At 35.4% G+C, this 22,915-nt stretch overlaps 3 protein-coding genes, 1 non-coding gene and 1 pseudogene across 5 annotated transcripts; 1 reads left to right on the top strand and 4 right to left on the bottom strand.

Annotated features, from left to right (window-relative positions):
- Positions 1-216: 216 nt before the first annotated feature.
- LOC102618802 (COBRA-like protein 4) lies at positions 217-2,917 on the bottom strand. The gene is made up of 6 exons (XM_015529972.3): positions 2,557-2,917; positions 2,383-2,462; positions 1,720-2,176; positions 1,264-1,411; positions 838-1,115; positions 217-733 (listed from the first exon to the last, which is right to left on the bottom strand). The coding sequence occupies exons 1-6, from the start codon at positions 2,624-2,626 to the stop codon at positions 450-452; spliced, it is 1,317 nt and encodes a 438-aa protein (XP_015385458.3). The 5' UTR covers positions 2,627-2,917; the 3' UTR covers positions 217-449.
- Positions 2,918-4,187: 1,270 nt separating this feature from the next.
- On the bottom strand, positions 4,188-6,893 carry LOC102610391 (COBRA-like protein 4; annotated as a pseudogene).
- Positions 6,894-13,619: 6,726 nt separating this feature from the next.
- On the top strand, positions 13,620-16,253 carry LOC102610688 (UDP-arabinopyranose mutase 3). The gene is made up of 4 exons (XM_006477645.4): positions 13,620-14,078; positions 14,999-15,249; positions 15,348-15,516; positions 15,654-16,253. The coding sequence occupies exons 1-4, from the start codon at positions 13,746-13,748 to the stop codon at positions 16,002-16,004; spliced, it is 1,104 nt and encodes a 367-aa protein (XP_006477708.2). The 5' UTR covers positions 13,620-13,745; the 3' UTR covers positions 16,005-16,253.
- A 1,034-nt stretch (positions 16,254-17,287) lies between these two features.
- TRNAD-GUC (transfer RNA aspartic acid (anticodon GUC)) lies at positions 17,288-17,359 on the bottom strand. Its single transcript has one exon. It is a non-coding gene; the product is annotated as a tRNA-Asp (tRNA).
- A 143-nt stretch (positions 17,360-17,502) lies between these two features.
- Positions 17,503-21,220, bottom strand: LOC102610993 (squamosa promoter-binding-like protein 12). Of its 2 annotated transcripts, none has more exons than XM_006477647.4 (4): positions 20,991-21,220; positions 19,926-20,770; positions 19,418-19,554; positions 17,503-18,864 (listed from the first exon to the last, which is right to left on the bottom strand). In XM_006477647.4, the coding sequence occupies exons 2-4, from the start codon at positions 20,576-20,578 to the stop codon at positions 17,990-17,992; spliced, it is 1,665 nt and encodes a 554-aa protein (XP_006477710.2). In that variant the 5' UTR covers positions 20,579-20,770; positions 20,991-21,220; the 3' UTR covers positions 17,503-17,989. The 2 variants fall into 2 exon arrangements, with proteins under 2 accessions (XP_006477710.2, XP_006477709.2); XM_006477646.4 differs by having other exon boundaries at positions 17,503-18,873.
- Positions 21,221-22,915: the final 1,695 nt, after the last annotated feature.

A 22,915-nucleotide genomic window follows, 5' to 3' on the forward strand; every position in this document is an offset into this window, starting at 1 on the left:
AATTTTTAATAATCTTTAACCAAACATTAATTGTTTTTTTTTCTTATCCATTTTATGCTCCAAGTCCAAGTAATCGGATAACTTCTGGGATTAAATGATTTGGCCGTGCACGTAATAGACAAAGATGGCTTATCCACTAATATGATATTAAATTATTTAAAGGTTAATAAAAAAAATTATGGTGAGGGTGAATTTTCATTTCAAATCATTCTATCTATAAAGAACTACTCCAGAAAACAAGTTGGAACTCAGTTTATCAGTTTGTATTGAACTGATCAAAACTCTATTAACATTTTAATAGCTCAGCAGTTTGCACACTCATTAAAATTAATATTTTTAACATTGTATGTCTGTGAGTATATATATATATTTCTGATTTGCACAAGATTGTAATAAACGTCTCCTTGTTGATTTAAAGTTTCAAGACACTTATCTCTAATGAAGTTTGATCACCAAAAGGTTAGCAATACCAAGAGCAGAAGAGCAGCTAACGCAGATGAGGCAATTGCTTTTGCGTGGGCAGAATTTGGCAGGTATGGATAGTCTTCGGGAAGCGGCATGCTGCATTCATCCCCATTGAAGTAGATTTTCCGAGGAAATGCCCAACCCTGCTTGTATGTAAATGTGTTCATATCCTTTTGAAGAATCAACTCCGACTGGACATTTCCCTCCGGCCCGGATTGCAATAGTATGTCGTTAAAGAATTTTATACCGTAGAACATGCCTGTGTCATCTGCACATTCGAAACGTTCAATCAAGAATCAGCCTCGGAAGCCATCATAGGAAATGGTGCATTTATGCATCATTTCAACATTCATCCCATGTGCATGGACTTACTTGTGGAGTCATAAGGGATCAGCGGCTTATAGTTGAAGCTGAAAACTTCAGTGACATTGTTGAGATTTGGATGTTGAACGACAAGCGTCCACTCTGTGTAATTAACTTGGTAGTTGAAATTAGTAATGGACATCTTTACACGCCAATACTTCTTGTAGTTGAGCTTCACATGCCAATGCACCCGGATGGGGCACATGTGTTGCGTGCAGTGTAGCAATGGTGCGACGCTTGTTGTTGTGTTCATCATTCCCACAACACTCCGAATATCTGAATCACTCCTGCATGATGCCATAGGCGAGCAAGTTCAAGTAGAAGTGGTGCTCCGTGTGCCACATATTTTGTAAGATATCTAGAGAAAATGTATGTGGAAGTGTCTACATTGGTTTAGCTTTAAAGTGAATTCAAAGATTCAGAAACAAGGCTTACTTGACACAATTGTTCTTGTTCTGGCAGCCGCAGGAGCAGCTTGGACAAGGGGTAATTGTGGAGTTGTAGAAAGATGACATTGAGACACAACAGGTTGGATTCTTAGACGCCAAAATCTGTGAGTACGTACATGTCACGTTCCATGTCACTGTAAATAGCAAACTGAAGATTAAAGAGAAGAACATAACCATTGACCAGGACAGCTAAAAATGTACAAGGCACCATAGATTAACAGTTCAATCGATCGGTTACTTCAAGAAAATGTACTCTGTTGGTGACAAATTGTTAGGTTGTCTAAAAAGTGATGAAATTTTTTTGGAAAAGTAAGCTTGTGTCTTGCAACTAAAAGAAATAGACATACAACTAGGATTCCATAGGTGAGATTATCGTGTTTCCAAACGATAATTGACAGGGCAAAAGACAATTACTGACGACTGTAACAAGAACAACACTTACTCATAGCTTGAGTTCTTCGACGCCCATCAGCCGAGATGAAAGCCGTGGGCAGCACATTTTTGGCTTGGCTGCATGTGTAGCCTCTTCCAGGACCGAGCAAAGTGAAATTCTTGGGTAGTCTCACTGTTTTATTTGAGGAACCAGAACGCCCAACGCTCAGTTGAAAGGAAGAAACTGCAGCTGAAGGGTCTTGTCCCCACGATCCCACAACGCCGCCTTTGCAACAATTGGCAATTTGTTGGTTGTAAGGGACTCCAGGGAGCAAGTCAACTACTGTGGGATTTTTCATACAACTGTGAGGGATGTTTATTTTGAACTTGGAACAGTCTCCTTGCTCTGTAGCTTGAGCTCCCACCATTGACCAGATCACTTCTTTCTTTGCCCATGTCCATCCTAGTGTCCAGCCAGGCTCCATGATGTGCCGATACATTTGGAAGTTGGTCATCGTTACCAGTGCCTGCACATTTATCATCTTAAGCTTCCATCTCTAATGACTACAATGTAACAACTGATATTTAGTGAGAGATATCCAAACATGATTATCATTTCCATATTGTCTTCTCTGTAACTATGAATGAAATAACAAGGATCCTTTTCATTGAATACTTCCCTTATTAATAAAAGAAACGAGTACATAAGATGTCAAATTCAATTCATACTAACCACATAACCATCTGGAGTCCAAGACACAACATCCCATTTGATTGTTATGTTCCCAGTCGGATCCAATGTGTCGTACGCCACTAAATTTACAACACGGAACAAGCAGGGAAGTGTTAAGTAAAGAACATAAATGAGATCAAACTTTCCAATGGAATTTCATGAATTGGAACTCACCTGCATGAGAAAAAATCATAGCGACAACAAAAGTTAACACAAAAAGACATGCATATCTTTTTGAAACCATGCTTAAAGTACACAAATGCCAGAGAAACTCTGCTAAACAAGAGGTGCAAAATGCAGATGGCTAAATTTTTTAAGTCAAATACAAGGCAGCAGAAAAGAGTTATTCAGAGGCGGCTTAACTAATGATTTTGTTAGGTAGTTCGTATCATTAGCTTGCTGTCATTTTCTCATCCATTTTATTTAGTTTTTGTGCATGTGCCAGTTCAAGCCTCTGAACAAATCCTAGTTAAGGTATGATTTAGAACAAGCAGGATATTTTAAAACTGTTTTGGCCATAAATCCCCAACAGACAAAATTCATTATGCAAAAATCCAAATGGCTATATTCGCTAGATACAGCATTTTTGTTATTGAAAGAATGATCCACCAAACAAATGAGTTGACCTACCTCTAAATAAAACAGGAATCACCTAGATACCATAATTCTATTGGAATTGATTGTTAATATCATAATTCAATTGGAATTGATTGTTAACTCCAGTTGGGACTTCGGCACAAGTAGACTTGTTACAGCAAAGAGCTGGATCTAATAGTCAACTCCAGTTGGGAATGATTATGACTTATTAACAGCTTAGACAATCACAGAATTTTTTTCAAATTTTTCAGTCAGCAATACCCAGATGGTGCATTCTAAAAAGGTTAAAAATGAATTAACTGGTTTGACGTTTTCTTCTCCCTCTATTTTTATATCTTTTTTTTAAGAGACAATACAGGTTTGACAAATTGATACAGGGATTGTTCAACCTCCGAGGTTTCTTTATTTAATGGAATTATTTTTTTATTGGATGAATCATCTGAAGCATATCGAGTCATTTTCAACTCAATCTTGGTTCTAGATGACAATCTGGCCATTTTAATCGCTGCAGAACAGACAATTGCCTGTTGATGTTACACAAATAGACACATGCAATATGTTACATGTATGTTATAAAAGCATAATATTTGTTTGGAGTCATGCAGAATTTGATATTTCTAGCTCAAGAAAATTCATCCTAGCTCTGGGTTCATTGTTCATCTCAACAGTCAAACTTCAACCATCTAATATTCACAAACATCTAATTCCATCACATTATGCCATTTAGTAGTAGCGATGTACCTATTTCGGATTTTATCATGTCAACTTGTTTTGTGATGGATAAACAGCAATTTACTATTGGTGAAGACTCAAAACAAAAACCATCAAATTTGTGGTGCTTGAGCACAAGTAGATTTTCCAGCATCCGTCGGAAAGTCACGGTGCAGACTGCTGCTGCCTTCTGAAATAAATCACTATTTACTCCCAGAAAAGCTTGGGCGGTCATATTCTTACAGTCTGTTGTTCAAAGTTCTTTTACGTGTATACATTTTCGTTTCAGAGTTCAGTAGAAATTTCTGTTCAGCATCTAATCTATCTTACATGACCGATAAAACACTTCTATTCGTTAAAATGACCCTTCCAGTTCCTATCATAAGCATCCACACTGATGTAATATTGAGAATGACGGAACTTAGATTTGCGAATTATTCTAGATAATTCCTTGTTAGAATGGAAAGAATTATCCTCCAATTTCTTTCTATGAGAAATCACCAAAATGCTAGCAATATCATAAGCAGAACAGCAGCCAGTGCAGAAGATGCAATAGGGCCAGCATCAGCAGAATTCGGAAGGGATGGATAAGAATCAGGAGGCAGCATCATGCATTCATCTCCATCGGCGTAAACTTTCGAAGGGAAAGCCCGTCCTTTCTCCAATGTGAATGTGTTCTTGTCCTTTCCAAGGATCAATTCTGACTGCAAATAACCATATGGCCCAGCTTCCATCAACAGGTCATTGTAATTCTTTATGCCATAAAACATGCCTGTATCATCTGCGTTTGAAGAAAATAAGTTAGAAGAAGCATTCTGCACTTGCAATTGTATTAATTAGTAGCACAAAAATTTAATGATCATTATGTGGACTTACTCAAGGGTTGGTAAAATTTGAGTGGTTTATAGAGAAAGCGATAAACTTTAGTGACATTTTTGAGATTTGGATGTTGAAAAACGAGAGTCCACTGTGTGAAATCCCTCTGGTTGTTGAAATTGGTTATGGTAATCTTTGCAAGCCAATGCTTCTTGTAGTTAGCCTTCACATGCCAGTGCACCCGGATCGGGCACGTGTTGTGTGCACTGCAGAAGTGGCACATTGTAACTTATTGGTGAGTCCGATCTTGCCATACTTGAAAGTTTAGGATCATTCCTGCATCATACCCAGTTTCATGGCTCATACACTTTTCCGAGAAAGAACAATTTAGAGGGTTAATACATATGGCCTGAGATTTTTCAAAATTTTGAAAACTCTCCTGCAAACATTATGAAAACTCTTCTTCCAAACATAGTTTTCAAATTTCTTTCAGTGGCTCCATTTTGATTACAGTTTTCAGAATAATACAAATTGGCAAAGCCACCACTAAGCCAGGGAAAGGAGAGAATTTGATATTGGAAACCAAATAGGCTACTTACATTACACAGCTATTTTCATTCCCACAACCACAAGAACAAGAAGGACATGGAGTGATCATAGGATTGTAAAAAGATGACAAGGAAACACAACATTTTGGGTTCTTGGATGCGAGTGTCTGTGAGTAAGTGCAAGTCACTGTCCAAGTCACTGCAGATAAGAAACAAAGATTAAAGACAAAAGATCATTGGAGAGGAACTTCAAAAAACAGAATAAATCAAATCAGATGGCCTAATCTATGTACTGTGGACCATTTATCATGTGCCATGCATGAATGCTAATTTTTCTTGGATTTACTTGGAAAATTTTTGAGTTTTTGACTCAAAATATTAACAAGCCTGCAGTTATTTAGGACGAGCTTGTGCAGTGTTACGCATGTTACGAAGAACATATGCCAATTGTTTAGCTTAAATGAGAAGCTACTTGTAAGCTGTTTGAACAAAGAATTTAAATCCCAAACACTATAATAGGTATGTATGTATATAATCATTCTCATGTGTGGGTACCCTTAATTTCTTTAATATTGACACGCATTTAAACTATGAGTTAAAAAGAGTTATTTTTGAATGAATTATAAAAGCATGCAATTTAAGAGAATTAAAAACTAACTTTCATAAATTTTATGGTTTAAAAGCATATCCGTATAAAAAAAAAAAATGAGGGTGTCCAACATTAGTGAAGGACTGTGTGTGTGTGTGTGTCTGTAAAGAACAACAGTAACTCACTCATAGCATAAGTTTTTCTTCGACCATTAGATGAGAAGAATGATGTGGGCACCATGATGGTCGCAGCACCGCATGTGTAGCCAGGTCCTGGACCAAAAATATAAAAATTCTTGGGAAGTCTCACTGTTTTATTTGAGGTACCAGAAAGTCCAACACGTAGCTGAAATGAAGAAACAGCTGAGGCAGGGTCTTGGCCCCAAGAGGCGAGTTCACCACTTTTGCAACAATGTATATAAATTGTTGATTCATCGGGACTCCAGGGAGCAAGTCCACGATCACAGGATTTCTTCTACAGCAATGGGGAATGTTATTTTTGAACTTGGAACAGTCTCCTTGATCAGTGGCTTGGGCTCCCACAATTGACCAAATCACTTCCTTTTTAGCCCACATCCACCCTAAGGTCCAACCAGGGGTCATTATGGACCGATACATTTGGATGTTATTTATTGTCACCAGTGCCTGAAAATACATGGTACAAATTTTTTAATAAATCTATCACTCTACACATTTCACATTCCTTTTCATTGACTAAGGCTGTAAACTGAACTCAGCTCTAATAATAACTAACAAGGCTACCGAGGAGAACATGAGATCATGATTAGCATTTTGAAGTTTGAACCTTTAGATTGGACCTCGGTCTATCAATTCATAAATGCATACTGATAATGACACTATCTAAACACAAGCAAGCTATAGATCAAACACTCTTACATCAGTGATTGCAATGCCAGGTTTATATAAAATCAAATCTTCATGCAGCTAGTTAGCTCAATAAACCTCCGTGATCACTAATAAATCACTCGACCAAAAAGGCCTAGCTAACTTTACCGTAGTAAGACATGCTATACTTTATCCCAAAATCATAGTGACAATGAGCTAAAGCTTTTACACACTAATTGGAAGATAAGCTTTGGTTAGCTTGTTTAAGTGCTAACATTCTGGCTTCCGAAAAAAACAGTACTAGCACTCTACAGTTATCATTATTGCTAAAGAAAAATTAAACGGATTTAAGTTAAAGCTCACCACATAGCCATCTGCGGTCCAAGACATTACATCCCATTTGATGTTAATGCTCCCATGTGGATCCAGTGAATCGTAAGCTGCTACAACTGTTAAGGAAGTAAAAATGCAAGCAATCACAAGAACTGAGTATTCAAATCTTTTAAATTCCATGCTCCAAAAATTTCACTTTTGGTGGAGCCTTCTTGCAGAAGTTACATTCTGGAGTTCGGTATTTATACAACAGAGATCCAGTAGTAGAGCTTACTAGTGCAGGCCGACTCTCTAATTTTGTTGGCATCTTCATCTCAGATTCTCCTGTCATAATCTCAACACATCCGGACATCATAACATAATAATATAACATGATGATTTTCTCACCAATCAAACCAAGAGGCATGATTGCATCTTACATACAGTAGTAATAAATAAACAGCTCTGAGTATTGACTTTTTTGCTAACCTCCTGTAAAGAAATTTCCTAGCTATTGAGAGGAAATAAATAATTCAATCATCCAAGTACTTTCGACAGTAAGAGAATCAATCTACTTTGGAATGAATTTTGAGCATTATGTCAAGCAAATCATGATGCAAAATTAGATAAACATAATTATCACCTATTTTAATTTAGAAAACCTTCAATGCAAATTCAGAATGAAACTAAGACCTTACTATTTGGATCATGATTGCATTACAGAATGGATTGAACTTTTGTTATGTTTACGTATTTGAATTTTAGTACTTGTTTTCTTAGTAGGATTGCTTTGTTCTGGTTATTTATGACTAGATTCTCAGATATATTACAATTACACAGTTGTTAAGGAGCACTTTCTCCTCTAAACCAGCCACACCAACCCCTCTTTTCTAACTTGAGAAAAATCCTATTTTAAAACAATTGTGCAGTGAAAAATGATTTATCAACTACATAATTAACTAGTCATACACAACCTCCTGTGCCTTCCCAGTTATTTAAAGACACCAACCCAAATCCCAAAAATCATATGAAGTCAAAACATTAAATTTTTTTTTTCCTGATTTAATCATATATTCCTTTCAGGTATCTCCATCCCCAGAGGGTATAGTTGTGTTTGTCCCTTTTGGTCCTTATCTCCCTCTTGAACCAAAGATAGTGGTCATCTTTCCATTTGTCGGGACAAGTATGCATTCTTGTATTTCCCAGCACATACAGCAATGACATTAACCAATGCTGAGTCAAACAATATGAATTATTAATCAATTTCTGCAAGTCAATATTGTTTATCATTTATTAAGTACCTTTCTTATGACGATTCTTAAGACCATCATGTTATGCCTCAGCATATCATTGCTTGAAGCTCTTAATCCTGCATACATTAGATGGGATGTAATCATATATCACTTCTTCATCTTGACAACAGGCAACAGAAGGCTAGCAAGTGTCCAGAAAGAAACAGAGCAGGCCTGCAATTGAGTTAGAAGTGACAATCAAGTTTGTCATATACAGATAGCTAAACTTCTGCTAAGGAATTTTGTAGGTACAAGGACATCAAGAAGTTCCACAAACCAAAAAAGAAAAAAGAAAAAAAAAGCTACAATTTCTGACTATGCTAACATAATGCACGAATATTTAAAAAATAAAAAATATAAATTCACTTTTGATAGATAAGTGTGTTGCCAATTGGCAATATCAGAAGCCAATCATGACTTAATCACTATTATTGAATTAGGGAAGTGATTACAATGGTAAACAATATAATAAGATTGGAAGTGCTCAAATTAATTTGAAAGGTAAGTTTATATATGCCATTTAGTTTTCTTAGTAAAATAAGAGGTTTGAGGCTTAAATTCCACTCACATGAGTGAAGAGGGATTGAATTGCTGTTAGGTTAAATTTAAAAAGGAAAAATGGAAGGCAAGTGATACTGATGCTTAAATATTGCAGGCCTGAATTAAAGAATCCTCAATAGCAGTTGCCAAGTGAATGATAATTCTGAGAGTAACAGCTAGCAATAGCATGAATAGAAAAGGGATATGCTTCCAGAAACAATAGAAATGGGTGGCATGGGAACGAACCCACTAAAGAAACAAAAACAAAAACCCCCATCAAGATTAACAAAAATTTTTATTTGTTAATTAAAATGAAGATCAGTCCCAGCCAGCCATTTCCACTGGTTCTAAAACCCATTCTCCCATTTCAAATCATCCTAACAACTTGTACATTTGTGTACAAAAGCTTGCAAATTGGCTTTGGTTCCTTTGTGTCTCTGTGTGTGTGTGTATATGGCAGGTTTAAGAGACACAAATTAGACAAAATTTTAGACACAATATTTTTATCATTGATTAGAACAAATCAAATGAAGGGTTGAGATTAAAACTGACATGGCATATTCTAATTTTAAAAACTAACAAATTAATGGAGTAAATTTTACCATAGGATTACAATTATTTCCCTAATTATTCTCTCTCTTACTTCACGTTTTCCCTCTTTCTTATTTCAACAAACGGGATTAAGAGTTTACAATCTTAAGGCACAGATTTAAATTTATTTTTTGCTGAGCAAATCAAATAATTGACTCCTTAAACATTCTTCATAAGTTAATGGGTGCCATATGAACTAGGAATTGTAAATCCGGCTAGGATTAAAATCTATTGGAATATAACACACGAAGCTACTCCGATGTAATTGAATCTTTTGTGACTGTGTTATTGGTCTTCACCAATAACATTCTGCATTCCTCGTTTTCGCTTTCAATCTTGAAATAAGTTTTTCAAGACTTATTATTATTATTATTATTGGCAGGCCTAAGTCTGTCTGGCTCTTGATTCTAAGTTTCTAGCCAATGGTTTGATTTTGAGGCTTCAAAGTGTTGTTAAGATTGAAAATACAGAATGAGGAAAAACGTGAAGTAAGAGAGAGAAGAAAGAGGGATAATTAAATAAAATTTTTTAAAAAAAACTTTATCTCATCTTTAATTTTTAACTTTTATGAACTATAATAGGGATAATTGATTGAAATAAGGATCCCGCTACGTTATATTTAACGTAACGTATACCCACACACAGTAACAATTCCCGTGGTGAAGTCCACAATTGTTGCTGTGTGTAGCGTACGTTACGTTAAACGTAACGTAGCACCAACCTTGAAATAAAGGGGTTTTACAAATAAAAAAACTTTTTTTATTATTATTTTTTAGCATTACTTATTTCTTCAGGCATATTGTGACGGTCCATTTTAAGCAAACTTTCCGTTGGATAATCCCAGCTAAGATTAACACGTACTATTCAAGATATTTATTTCAATACATTTTTTCAAATTTAAAATTTCAACATAAACCTTTATCTTTCAATGTGGATAAATTCGATTTTGATAATGAAATTTAATTAGTAATTGGATCGTTATTAACCTGATACCCCACTTAAAATTCAATAAATACTTAGTAATACACACATAAAAATATTTATACAAATTGATATATCATAACATAATTAATTGAACAAAAATATATATAGTCTACATGATTTATTTATATTATTTTATATTTTTACTCGATCAATCGTGTCTAATACTAATTTGTATAAAAAAAAATTATATTAAAGGTTTTGGGATAGAGTAAAATATTTTTCTAAAGTTATTTGAGACAATAATTTATTTTTTAGAGTTCTTACCAAATTATTATGTAATGTTTATAAAATTTACATTGAAAGAAAAAAATATATAAAAAAAGATACAAATGTTTAAACATATAAGATGACTTGCATATTCTAAATGCCACATTATTACATATACTAATTTATCAAAACTATACCTATCTCTTTTATTAACGTCTGTATATTACATTTGACATTAATTATTAATGTAGTACATACTTATAGGTTTCTTGCACTAAGGATAATTTTAAAACAATAATTTTATAACTACACTTCTATTACATTATAACCTCTTCATAGTGATAAAATTAATTAATCCCAACATTATGACTACAGAGAAATTTTACTGTAACAAAATAAACCAAACCTTTCTCAAGCCTTTTGGTGGGTGGTAATGCAACACTTTCATTAAGTTAGGAGTAAATATATTTCCCAATATGTTATAATAAAAATCTCATTTCTTATTAATCGTAAATTTTCAAGTTATGTTTAGGTAGATCTCATGTTGATCTATAAAAATGTATAAATCTATACTCTAAACATCTCGTATAACCCAAAAATCACAAAGATAATCAACCCCATCAATTTTATTTAATAATTATGAGATTAGAAACTTGTTGCCGTTTCAAAATCCAAAATGATTAATCATCTGTCGAGCAGGACAGTGAAACTGTTTTTTTTTTTTTTTTTTTTACTGCTGGGAAATGGCATTAAAGTCAGACCTGTCGGTGACGTTACTTTCCAGTTCAACCGAAGCTGGGTTGGACGGTGACCCAACTGTGTTCTTCGAGACAGCCCCAATTAGCCAATAATATGCTTCCACGCTTACATGAAATGTCTGTACAACAAGTAATTGGGGATTACAAGTGAAACGGAATCCCGTACACTCAACCGTACGATTACTACCGTATGGATCAGCTGCTGATCCACTAGAAACTCATCATCTTTTCTCGCGTTGAGATGACGCCGCGAATATATATTTAAAAGCCTGCAGAATTTGGAGACCAAAATTTAATTCGAAGATTTTTATGGTACGTCGGCATTCGACATTTTGGGTTTCGTAAGTTTTCAAGGAAGGAAAAACAAAATAATGTGAAAAGCGTTAAGTAAACATCCTTTACTAGGATTCCCCTTAGGTGCAACAGTGGCACCGTGCCACAGTTGCACCTAGTCGTTGGATGCAGTTGGATGTCAGTGGATCCAACCAATCCAACTGCATCCAACGGCTAGGTGCAACTGTGGCACGGTGCCACTGTTGCACCGTAGCCTGATCCCCTTTACTAAGGCTTATTTATCTCTTTCATATAATTATTATGATAAATATTTCTTAATTACCATGATAGTTACTGTTTATTTCTTAATTACCATCCATTGAGTTGTTTTAGACAATGTTAAGTGTGTGTTAAACTTGTATGAAATCCTGCGAGAAATGGTGTACTAAGAAGATATAAAAACACTAAAGTAGAAGAATTAATTGTTTCTTAATTTTTAGGTTAATTACACCCGTGATTTGGCATTTTTTTTTTATAACATACGAGACTGAGGTCAAAACGGATGGTTTATGAAAGGTAATCAAAGCTAACAATAAAGGTTAATAATCAATTCAAAAATTCAGCCCTCTCAATCAATACACAAACATTAATTTTATATATAATAAAAAATAAACCCAAATCCTTAGATTAGGATTCTTTAAAGATCTTATGTTATACGTCATACAATAATAATAATATATGAATATAATTCAACTTTTTTTTTTTTGGCATTAATCACCTATTAAGATTCCACTAATAACTCACAAGTGCCATTGTTATTGAGAATTGAATGCTTGATTCATACAACAGATTCCACTAGTAACTTATTAATCACGACCTTTTACATAACTTTCGATCTGGGTTCATGTCTCTTGTTCATAAAAAAAAATAAAAATTAAAAATCATCATAATTTGCCGTCGTAATTCAATTACCGGCTAACAAAAAGAAAAAAAAGTGGTCAAATTTACTCCGCGGTCAAGAACTAAAGAAGATCATGCTTTTATTTGACCATTGGCATCATCGGGTAAGAGAACAATCATCACAATGTGAATTACTGAGACGCCGACGGGTTGCCGTTGGAGTCATTGATTCTTTGACTGTGGTAACACCGTCCGATCCACGTAAGACGGTCAGAGGTTGACTTCCGTATCCGGACGTGCCACGTGTAAACGTAAAAGACATGGGTCCGATGTGAAATGATGCAGCGTACGTGCATGGGAACAACTCCCTTTCTGATGTATACATATGTATTTTGAAATCTACGAATACACAGAACACGCTCAAGTCCAAAAGAGCAAATCAGCAAATGCAAAGCCACCGGCGACTTTGATGGAGTCGCCTCCAACTGGTTGGAGCTTTCAGACAAGTACCCTTTTCACACGCCCCCGGCTCCAACCTTCCACGTATCTACTTCAATTGGTGGCATCACCTTTTTTTTTTTTTTTTTTCTTCTAAAAACAAGAAAATATTACGATTGACATTGCACATAAAATGAATAATTTTTTTTTATTAAATTTAGTTCTAGTTGCATCATTTTTAAAAAAAATTCTATTTTTACAAACACAACATAATGATTTTGAATTTCAAAATTATGACATTGCGAATGAAAGAAAATGCTCTATGATTTGAAAATAAAGTTATCAAATGTAATCATTGGGTCACTACAATCTTAACTTTTATATTGGACACTCCTAGAATGCTAAAATGGTCATCAGTCATTACATTGTATCATGCTATCATTGTAGATTACTCATATTTCAAATGTACACTATTTTAATTTAACATCATTGTACAAAGTGAAAAAGGGCCACGTTGCAAACAATAGTATACATACTACCCAAAATACATCTTTAATTACAATTAAAATTTATTGAAAATAATTAATTACTCTTTAGCCGTGCTCTAACATGTTATGTCCAATTATTTTTCCGTTCCAAGGAAAAAAAAAAAAAGCCACGTGGCAAACTCAAACCCGACACAACATGACACCACCATGATCTTTCCATATTATAAAAACAACAGAAGCCAAGCTGTTTCCTACCAAAACCCCGCCACTCTCGCACGTGCCACCACGTCTTCTCACACGTTACCGTTTTACAGGAGAAATATTCAACTATAAATTCCCCACACCATCCCTCTTCTTTTTCAAGTCCAGCACTCGTCTACGGTCTATCGCTCCTCTCCTCCTGTTCTTCTTCTTACACAAATCAAAGTCTCTCATTTTTCTTTTTCCTTCTTTCTTTCTTTTTTCTGAAACAAAATGGCGGCGGCAGCAACGACAACAAGGCCGGCTGTGCCGCTGCTGAAAGACGAGCTGGACATCGTGATCCCCACGATCCGAAACTTGGACTTCTTGGAGCAGTGGAGGCCGTTTTTTCAGGCCTATCATTTGATCATCGTTCAGGATGGTGACCCTTCGAAGACCATCAAAGTCCCTGAGGGATTTGACTACGAGCTCTATAATCGTAACGATATTAACCGGATTCTGGGTCCCAAGGCTTCTTGCATATCCTTCAAGGACTCTGCCTGCAGGTGCTTTGGCTACATGGTGTCCAAGAAGAAGTATGTTTACACCATTGATGACGATTGCTTTGTAAGTTTTCTTCCAATTATTTTGCTTTTTCATCATTGATGAGTTTGGACGTGGGTTTTGGGTTTTTATTCGATAAAGTTTAGATCTTTGTTAAATTGAAGTTTTTTTGGATCTTGGCTTTTGGATCTGTGGAGCTTTTTGCTGTTGGTTAAATTGGAAGCAGTAAACAATTATTTCCCTTTTTTTTTTTGAAAAAAAATTGATTTGATTTGATTTGATGGGTGGGACATGTATAAATTCTTATTGCTATTTGGATCTGGGATTGTTGCTCGACAATAATTTTAGCTTAACTGTGTCTTTAAAATCGATCCACTTTTTCTGCATTGTTGCTTGTTGCATGCTTTGTTCTGCGTTGAATTGCACACAACACACGGCATTTTTTTTTCTTTAAAAGAAATTATCTTGTAGCTTAAAAGTTGTTCTGAGTTTTGTCTAGAGGAGAATCATATCTAAGCTCTTTTGCAAGTCATTTTCAGTAAGCATTGTGAGCCTAGATCTGGCATGGGTCTTAATTTAACAAAATTTAACTCAATTCATGATCTAAATTGTGAAATTTGAAAGTCTTGATTGGCTCTTTAAATAAATTTTAAATTAAGTATGCAGATGTCTGTTTTTTTGGCAGACTGTTGATTTAGTATGCTTTGATTTTAATCTGTGCCATGCGTGAGGCTTAGCATTTTGGTGTCTGCCGTTCATGTTTCACTTTCAAATTTCAGTGGTTCTCATTCAATGTTGCATTAATTTTATAAGCAGCTTTCCTGCTTAAATGTTTGCATATTCTCGGATACATTTACGAAAGACACTCCTTGTTCTTACCTTGTTTGCGTTAACTTAAGATTTTTACCACGACATGCTTTTGAGAGTGCGCAATTGCACATGGATCTTGGATCTTAAGTTTTTGAGTATTATTTGATTTGCAGGTTGCTAAAGACCCATCTGGCAAAGAAATTAATGCACTGGAGCAGCACATAAGGAACCTGCTGAGTCCATCCACCCCATTTTTCTTTAACACTCTGTACGACCCATACCGTGATGGAGCTGACTTCGTTCGCGGATATCCGTTCAGTCTTCGTGAGGGTGTCCCCACTGCTGTTTCTCATGGCCTCTGGCTCAACATCCCAGATTATGATGCTCCCACCCAGCTTGTCAAGCCTCTTGAGAGGAACACTAGGTAGATGGTATTTTTAATGCTCCAGGAATCTCATTACTTCAATGCTTTTATGTTTCTATTTAAATTCAATGTTCATATCTTATTCTTGTATATGTCAGGTTTGTGGATGCAATTATGACAATACCAAAGGGAACCCTCTTCCCCATGTGTGGTATGAATCTGGGATTCAACCGTGAATTGATCGGTCCTGCAATGTACTTCGGACTCATGGGTGATGGCCAGCCAATTGGACGCTATGATGACATGTGGGCTGGTTGGTGCTCCAAGGTATCCCCAGCTCTTTTCATCGCTATTTTTTGTGATTTGAAGTACATAATTCCTCCTAAACCAGTGGTAGCTGTTGATATATAAGGTCTAGCTGGTCAGAATGATGTGCACTAATGGTCTTTCTCATTGACATGTAGGTTATTTGTGATCACTTGGGATTGGGTGTGAAGACAGGGTTGCCTTACATCTGGCACAGCAAAGCTAGCAACCCGTTTGTGAATCTCAAGAAGGAATACAAAGGAATCTACTGGCAGGAAGAGCTGATCCCATTCTTCCAATCTGCCACACTTCCAAAGGAATGCACCACCGTGCAGAAGTGCTACATTGAACTGGCCAAGCAAGTTAAGGCAAAACTTGGTAAGGTTGATGAATACTTCATCAAGCTGGCCGACGCAATGGTCACATGGATCGAAGCATGGGATGAACTGAACCCACCATCTGGAGCAAAATCCACAGAGTTGCCTAACGGTGCTGCTGCTACAAAATAGATTACTTGATCAACATTTATCATCCCTTTTGATAGTCATAGACACAGTTCACAGCCATTTGTTCGAGCTTCTGCTTCGGGGCTTGGAATATTTATTTTGCAGATCGGAGGGGTATAATTTTATTTATTACAATGTTATTGAGTTTAGAACAATAAGCAAGCGTCGAGTTTATGTATTGACTAGGTTGAGTGTTAGCTTGTTTCATTGGACGTTGATCGAGATTATTATGATTATTATTGTTTTCGGAAATCTTTCCTTTCCTGTGGCTACTCTTAAATGTTTTGGGCGTTGAATGACTCGTCTCATAGAACTAAAAAGGCCATAAATAGTATAACCCTTGACTCATGAGTCAATTCAAATAAGAAGTTTCGTTGCATGTTGCAAAAGCACAACATAATAATTTTAACTCTTAAGGTCAAATTATTGTCAAGATTTGATGGTTAATGTTTCGCTGTGAAAAATATGATAAGCCACAGTACTCTGCAAATGCCGAAGATGCCCAGCTGTTTTCTTTGTATTCATGTGCACGTCCCACTAGCCTCTAAAACTCGAAAACTTCCAGCGAAGCAAAAGATCCCACAGACAGGACCTATGGCTCTAAATGAGGACATTTTAATTTATACAAACAATGAAACAAAAGTTTTGGGTCTGGCCGTAGCCGGCAGCGTAAAGTAACATTATTTCGCTCGTTCTGCTTGGTGATTCGCGTGATCACTTTCGCGCGCTTAAACAAACAAAACAATTTGCATTATAGAGAGAGATGATTTGATGAGTATTAGGGTCCATGCAACTAAACACGTGGTAGAATTTTATGATTTTTTATAAATAATGTTTAAGCTGTGAAACCATAAAATAAGTATTATCGCTTACTAGATTTTTTTTTTTTTTTAATATATAGACAAATATGAAATTTCTATACTTGTCTACTACATTATTGATATTGAATGGATGGGTCACCGCCACAAGGTGAGTACAATCGCGCACTATATTACTTTTTCTATATAGAGAAATGTAAAATTTATAAATTTACCTGCAACATTATTGATATTGAATAGGTGGATCACTACTCACCAGGAAATTAAGAGGTAAAAACATATAAAATGAATCTTGACAATCATTGTCGAATTGAAGGCACCACTACCCAAATAAATGTAGGCCATGCCTCCCGTTGATGTGTCCCGATCTCACAAACATGTCAGGCTGGGCATATTTCCCCATTGCTAGCTTTTATTACTTTAAGACGTGAACAGCATAAAAAAGTAAATGAAAACGAAAAAAAAACACGCCGTTGCCGGGGATCGAACCCGGGTCACCCGCGTGACAGGCGGGAATACTCACCACTATACTACAACGACCTTATTGATAATATGGCTGTCAAATAAATATTTATTCAAATAAATAGAGTTCGCTACTCATTTGCTAAACAGAGTTAACACACAGAAAGCTCAAAAGACTTCGAGATAAAGGAAAACCGTGATATTGTGGTAATGAATTTGAGTTTTGGCTACTGTAAGCAGGAATCATTCATCAAAGTATACACTAAAAAGTTGAATTTGTAAACAAGTGAATATGTTTTTGACAACATTATTGAGAAAGGAAAATACTTGAAAAGGATTAGGCCTCAAGGACTTGCAACTACCGTTGAACACCAAAGTACAAGAAACGTGGAGTCAGCAGTGGTAATTATTAACTCTAAGAAGAAAAGAAAATGACTTTCTTGATTGCCGTGGGGTGGGCGGGGATCTGAACTTTCGATCTTCCGTAGGTGTGCTTGCTTCCTTGTGTGCTTTGGGCACCTGTTGCAGAGCAAGCAAATTGAGTGGCTGTTTCTCCCCAGTGAAAGTTCTGTATGCATCATTGCCAATAACTACTAGTTTATTTATATGCCTGCCATATAATGAGAAAACGTTCAAATAAACTATCTATTTTTTTTATTGTTTTGACGAAGGAACTTCTTGAAATTTTGCCCTGTCTGCAGAACATTTTTAAGTGATTCGGAGGCAGCAGAAAGAATCATTTTCATCTTTAACTTGCATGAACTGATTCTGATGCTCCACTCGTTGAAGCTGTGATGACAGTTTAAGCAAGTCAATTGTGGCCCCATCTTCACATGAAAGGCGATCCTTGGAACTCATGAAATCTGACCCTCGGTAGAATCGATTGCTGACATCAAAGTTGGCAGCATCACTGCTATCAGACATCAGAATGGAACCTAAGTTGCTTCCTTCAAAAGAATTGTTCCCTGACAAAGAGAATTTATTTGACGCCTGACTTGTCGAAGCCTGTGAGCTGACTCCAATGAGCTTTTCGGAGACTTGACTTATATTGTAATGGGCACCGCCGCTGCCTCCAATGACCAGAGGACGAGCCACAGGAATCCCTGACAAAGGGCTTGGGGAGTTCTGGGATTTAGATGACAGAAGAGGGTGAGCATAGCCAGATTCTGAGATCCTTGATAATCCTTGTATGGTTGATGGTGTATCAAAAATTGAGAATTCTTCGCTTCCCAACGAGATGTCCCGGAACAAAGGACTTGAAACAGATTTTGGCCCTCCAAGGTCTTGCGGATATCTGGCGCTAGTTGCACTGAAAATGCTTTCTGTCGCTGCCTTAACTTCATTGCCATGAAACGGAGGAACCACTTTCTGGAAATCATATTGAGGGAAAAAGGATTTAGGATGCAGATTCCCTTTCGAAATCGAAGTGGCTGACACAACATTATAATCATTCATGTCTTCCACTTTTACACATTTGCACCAATCATTTGTTCTACATTTCTCCGGATAAAAAATTCCCCCAGGGAGTTTATCTGGGCAAATGAATGATGACATTGGTAATGTGGTCCCCTGAAATTTGCAACCTGCAAAAGCTGCATTACGTGAAAAGCAGTCATAAAGACAATTCAAATAATTCTTGACTGGAGACTTGTAAAACAATTTTTTGGTTAAAATTGTTGTTTGAAGGGATAACGACTGGGTATATTCGCAGATTTGATATTGATACTCAAATAACTTTGTCCTTCCATGTCACTTTGGATATTTTAAATACTTCAAGAAAGTGCTAGATAGATTAACCATAGAAGTTTCAAGCACAAACAAGATCAATCATGAATAGGAGCAATTCATGTCTCAGAGATGATGGAAACGGAAAACCAAATTGGATGCCCAAAGCATCATCTCAGGTTTTCTCCTCTGATCGGAGGCTAAAAAATTTCTAGTTCAAAGGCAGCTCCAAAGGGTAAGAGAATTTTCTACTATTTCTTTCCTAATGTCTAGCTTGGCTATTGATCTCCAAGGAGCAATCAACCAACGAATAGTACCGACAGTAGATTCATTGATTGGTTGTTTCCATCGAATTAGGCACATACAGACATCACACATGGGAGACATAGGATGCTGAATAAAAATTTATACCTTCATGTGACCGAAGTAGCTTTGCTGTCCTTCCAGGGTGAACACCAACTTGAGGCTTTCTTCGACGCTCGTTATGGCCTGCTAGGCGTTTACGACAGCTGCGCTTACCATCATCAAATTCATCCAGGAAATGAAACCTGAATAGCCAAACAAACAGCTATGAAGATCCATGTACTAGCTAGTACTAAGCCAAGGTCAATCATAAATAAGGCTAAAATTTTTACCAGAAGTGAAGCTCAAATGAGGCTAATGTTTAAAGATAGCAAATTATTCCAGTTTGGAAATTCCCTCTGCAATAGTATAAGGTCTACACTGATCTTATGAAGAAAAATGATTCAAAGAAGAAAACCTGATTTTGCACCACTAAATGAAAAAGGATAAAACTTGACACGTGCATGAATTTCTTGAAGAACCTGACACTCCATTCAATCGACTAGATTGCATAAGGGAAATAAAAGCTTAAAAAATTATTACAGGAGTACAGAAGACTTCATAAAATAGAACTAACCGACTGCATTGCTGACAAAATCTCTGCTCAATTTCATTGACAATGACTTTGGCCGCCTTTGAGTGAGCCTCACAAACTTTATGCCTCTTGTGGTAGTCTTTTGAGGAGCTCAGGTCCTTGTTGCAACCATAAACTTGGCAATAGGCAGTATGAGAACTTATTCCTGACAACCTCACCCTCTTTGGAGCTGCAGAAGACTTGGAGGAAGAAAATTTTGGGGTTCCATGAGAGAACTTAGAAGTGTGAGAATCTCTTTGATCAACAAACCTTCCAAGATTCAGATCAATTAGGGACGAATCGAGGGTGCTATTTGAGTCCACCACAGAGCTTGATCGCTTTGAAGTGGACTCATCTTCCCCAAAAGACGTAGTTGGGGTAGGCATATTCGGATTCATGAAATGATTTTTACTACTTAAAACATCCTTAATTGGATTATCTTTTGTTAACCGTTTTCCTACCACTTCTTGAAAACCAAATTCCCCAAAACTTTGGTTCCCAGGAGCTTCTCTATGCGACACTAACATGTTATGGCATGAAGTGTTCAATTCCCAACCCATCAAATAACCTTTACTTCGGGAAGAAGAATCAGCAGGTGAAATTCTATCATTTGCTACAGCCCCTTTTCCTTCAGAACCATAGCTCCAAGGCTCCATTACACATGCAAGTTTCACTTAAATCTTATTTAAGGTAAAAAAAAAAACTTCAAATGAGGTCAAAACAACTTAAATTATTAACATTTTAGAATCTCCCCAAGCAACAAACCTACAAAACCCCCACCTCAGAACAAGAGGGAAAGATAACAAACTTTTCTTCTTTGAAGCCTCAAATTCATGAGAAGTCAATTCCTGACATATGAAATATATCATTAAAAAAAAAGGGAATAAAAAATTCATTAGAATTAACCCCCAAAAGAAACATAAAAGGAAAAATATGCTACAACTCAATCGAGAATTATAATATGCAAGAAACAAGTAGAGCAGTTCACGCTAGAAGCACATAATATAGCGGAAAGTAAAGAAAAAACAGTTAAAAGTACTCAAGACCAAAAGTAGAAAGAGGAGTTACTTGAGCAGTGATACACAGAGAGTGAGTGAAGCAGTGGTGCAATGAATGATATGTTTATTGTGTGATGCAGACACAGCCCACTTTAAAAGAAGCTTAGGTGTCCCAAACTCCATGGAAGGAAAGTAGCTTAACTTGTGGTTGCTATTTTAAGAGAGAGAGAGAGAGAGAGAGAGAGAGGAAATGAAGCTTGGTCTTGAAACAAGTGTTCCAACTTCTTTTTCCTTTTGTTTAGAAAGTTGGAATAAACTATTTATTGAGACAATTTTGCTTTTGAACTCTGTTGAATTTTGACTTTAATACCACAAGTATTTCAATTAATGTAACGTGCGTGATGCATTTAGAACGTATTATAAAATATTGTGTATCAAGTTATTACTTTATTATTTTACTGGGGTAATTTATTCTGCGAGGGTGACAATTTTATTACGTCAGTTAGATTTAGAATATTGCAAAAATAAAGTCTTTTAATGGGTAAAGAATAAAAAGATTTTGTTTGCTTTTCTTGTGCATGCATGGCTTGCCCAACAAGATTTATGTTGCTTTATCTTTATCATAAGATAAGCCAACCTTTCTACAAGAAAAATTAATTTGTAAAAATGAAAATCTTATATATCATTTTAATTTTAATACTTTACAAGAAGTACTTTTATCAATTTTCTCACCTCACCAGGTATAGGGTCCTACAGACCTCTAGTGAAAGCAGAAACTAGATTCAAATACAAATGCGATATATTTATTTCATGTTTTACATAGAAAATTGTTTTTTTTTTTTTCGTCATTGTCGTCCTCTCTTTCTCTTTTTATATATTTAGTAGTTTTTCAATCAGTGATCACTGACTTTAATCAAGTCAGAAATTAGTTAAAAGATAAAATAAATACAGACTCCGATGCACTATATTTTGTCATGTAGTGTATTAAAATTTAAATTTTTTTATCTTTTAGCTGATCCCTGACTTTAATAAAGTCATGGATCGCTGATCGGAAAACTACTATATATATATATATATATATATATATATATATATATATATATATATACAATCAGAGTATCTTCATTTAAAAAAAATAATTCCATTAAATATCAGATAAAACAAATCTCAAAGATAACACTATAGGTGTGGTTGGGAATCCACCCAAAAGATAGAACTAATGCCAAATCGGTTTGTACAAGATAAGTTTACATAAAAGTTTGTGGCTGTCTCGTCACTATTTTACTAATGCATCTGCTGTTGTGTTACAAACCCTTAAAATATGTCAAACCTGAAATTTGTGCTTTGGAGAAAGTAAGGGTACGTTTGGTATAGTTTTTCAAATGATGTTTTTGAATTTGCTTTATAGAATAAGAATGATTAGTTTTTGGTGAATTTGAAAATTTGTTTGGTTGATTGTTTTAAAATAGTATATGAAAATGAAAAAAATAAAAATGTGTTTGGTTGTTTGTCTGAAAATTTGGTGACAATAAAAAAAATAATAAAATAATTTAATGAAATCTTTTTCAATATCTAAATATTTTAAATGGTCTTTTATTATTATTATTATTATTATTATTATTATTATTATTAATTTTAACAAACAACATAAACAACGAAAATAGTTTTAAAAGGGTATAATTTATAATATAGATTTTAGATCATTTAAAGCATTAGTTAATTATATTGTTGGATGATTTATCCACATAAATTATAGATAATATATAATTATAGTAATTTTATATTCGTTAAAACACTAATTACTATTATTAGTAAAGAACTAAAATAATATTGGTGCACTGTTTTTTAAAATTTATTAGCATATTATAAAAAAAAGTTAAATTATAACATAAATAAATAATATAATATTAACAAAGTAAGTGGATTGTGGGACCCGTGCACTATTATTCACAAATAAAGCATTAAAGTTTTATCGTGAGTGGGCCCCAGAAAAAA

The sequence above is a fragment of the Citrus sinensis genome, chromosome 3 (assembly GCF_022201045.2).
Source record: "Citrus sinensis cultivar Valencia sweet orange chromosome 3, DVS_A1.0, whole genome shotgun sequence".
Classification (NCBI taxonomy): domain Eukaryota; kingdom Viridiplantae; phylum Streptophyta; class Magnoliopsida; order Sapindales; family Rutaceae; genus Citrus; species Citrus sinensis.

Bases quoted from the DNA above. Each gene is read 5' to 3' on its own strand.
- LOC102610688 (XM_006477645.4), top strand. From the start codon at position 13,746: ATGGCGGCGGCAGCAACGACAACAAGGCCGGCTGTGCCGCTGCTGAAA. The intron at 14,079-14,998 runs GTAAGTTTTCTT...TTTGATTTGCAG, and splicing joins CCATTGATGACGATTGCTTT to GTTGCTAAAGACCCATCTGG. The intron at 15,250-15,347 runs GTAGATGGTATT...TGTATATGTCAG, and splicing joins CCTCTTGAGAGGAACACTAG to GTTTGTGGATGCAATTATGA.
- LOC102618802 (XM_015529972.3), bottom strand. From the start codon at position 2,626: ATGGTTTCAAAAAGATATGCATGTCTTTTTGTGTTAACTTTTGTTGTC. The intron at 2,463-2,556 runs GTGAGTTCCAAT...TTGTAAATTTAG, and splicing joins TATGATTTTTTCTCATGCAG to TGGCGTACGACACATTGGAT. The intron at 2,177-2,382 runs GTTAGTATGAAT...ATAAATGTGCAG, and splicing joins GGACTCCAGATGGTTATGTG to GCACTGGTAACGATGACCAA.
- LOC102610993 (XM_006477646.4), bottom strand. From the start codon at position 20,578: ATGGAGCCTTGGAGCTATGGTTCTGAAGGAAAAGGGGCTGTAGCAAAT. The intron at 19,555-19,925 runs GTTAGTTCTATT...TTGGCTATTCAG, and splicing joins TTTTGTCAGCAATGCAGTCG to GTTTCATTTCCTGGATGAAT. The intron at 18,874-19,417 runs GTATAAATTTTT...CACGTAATGCAG, and splicing joins GCTACTTCGGTCACATGAAG to CTTTTGCAGGTTGCAAATTT.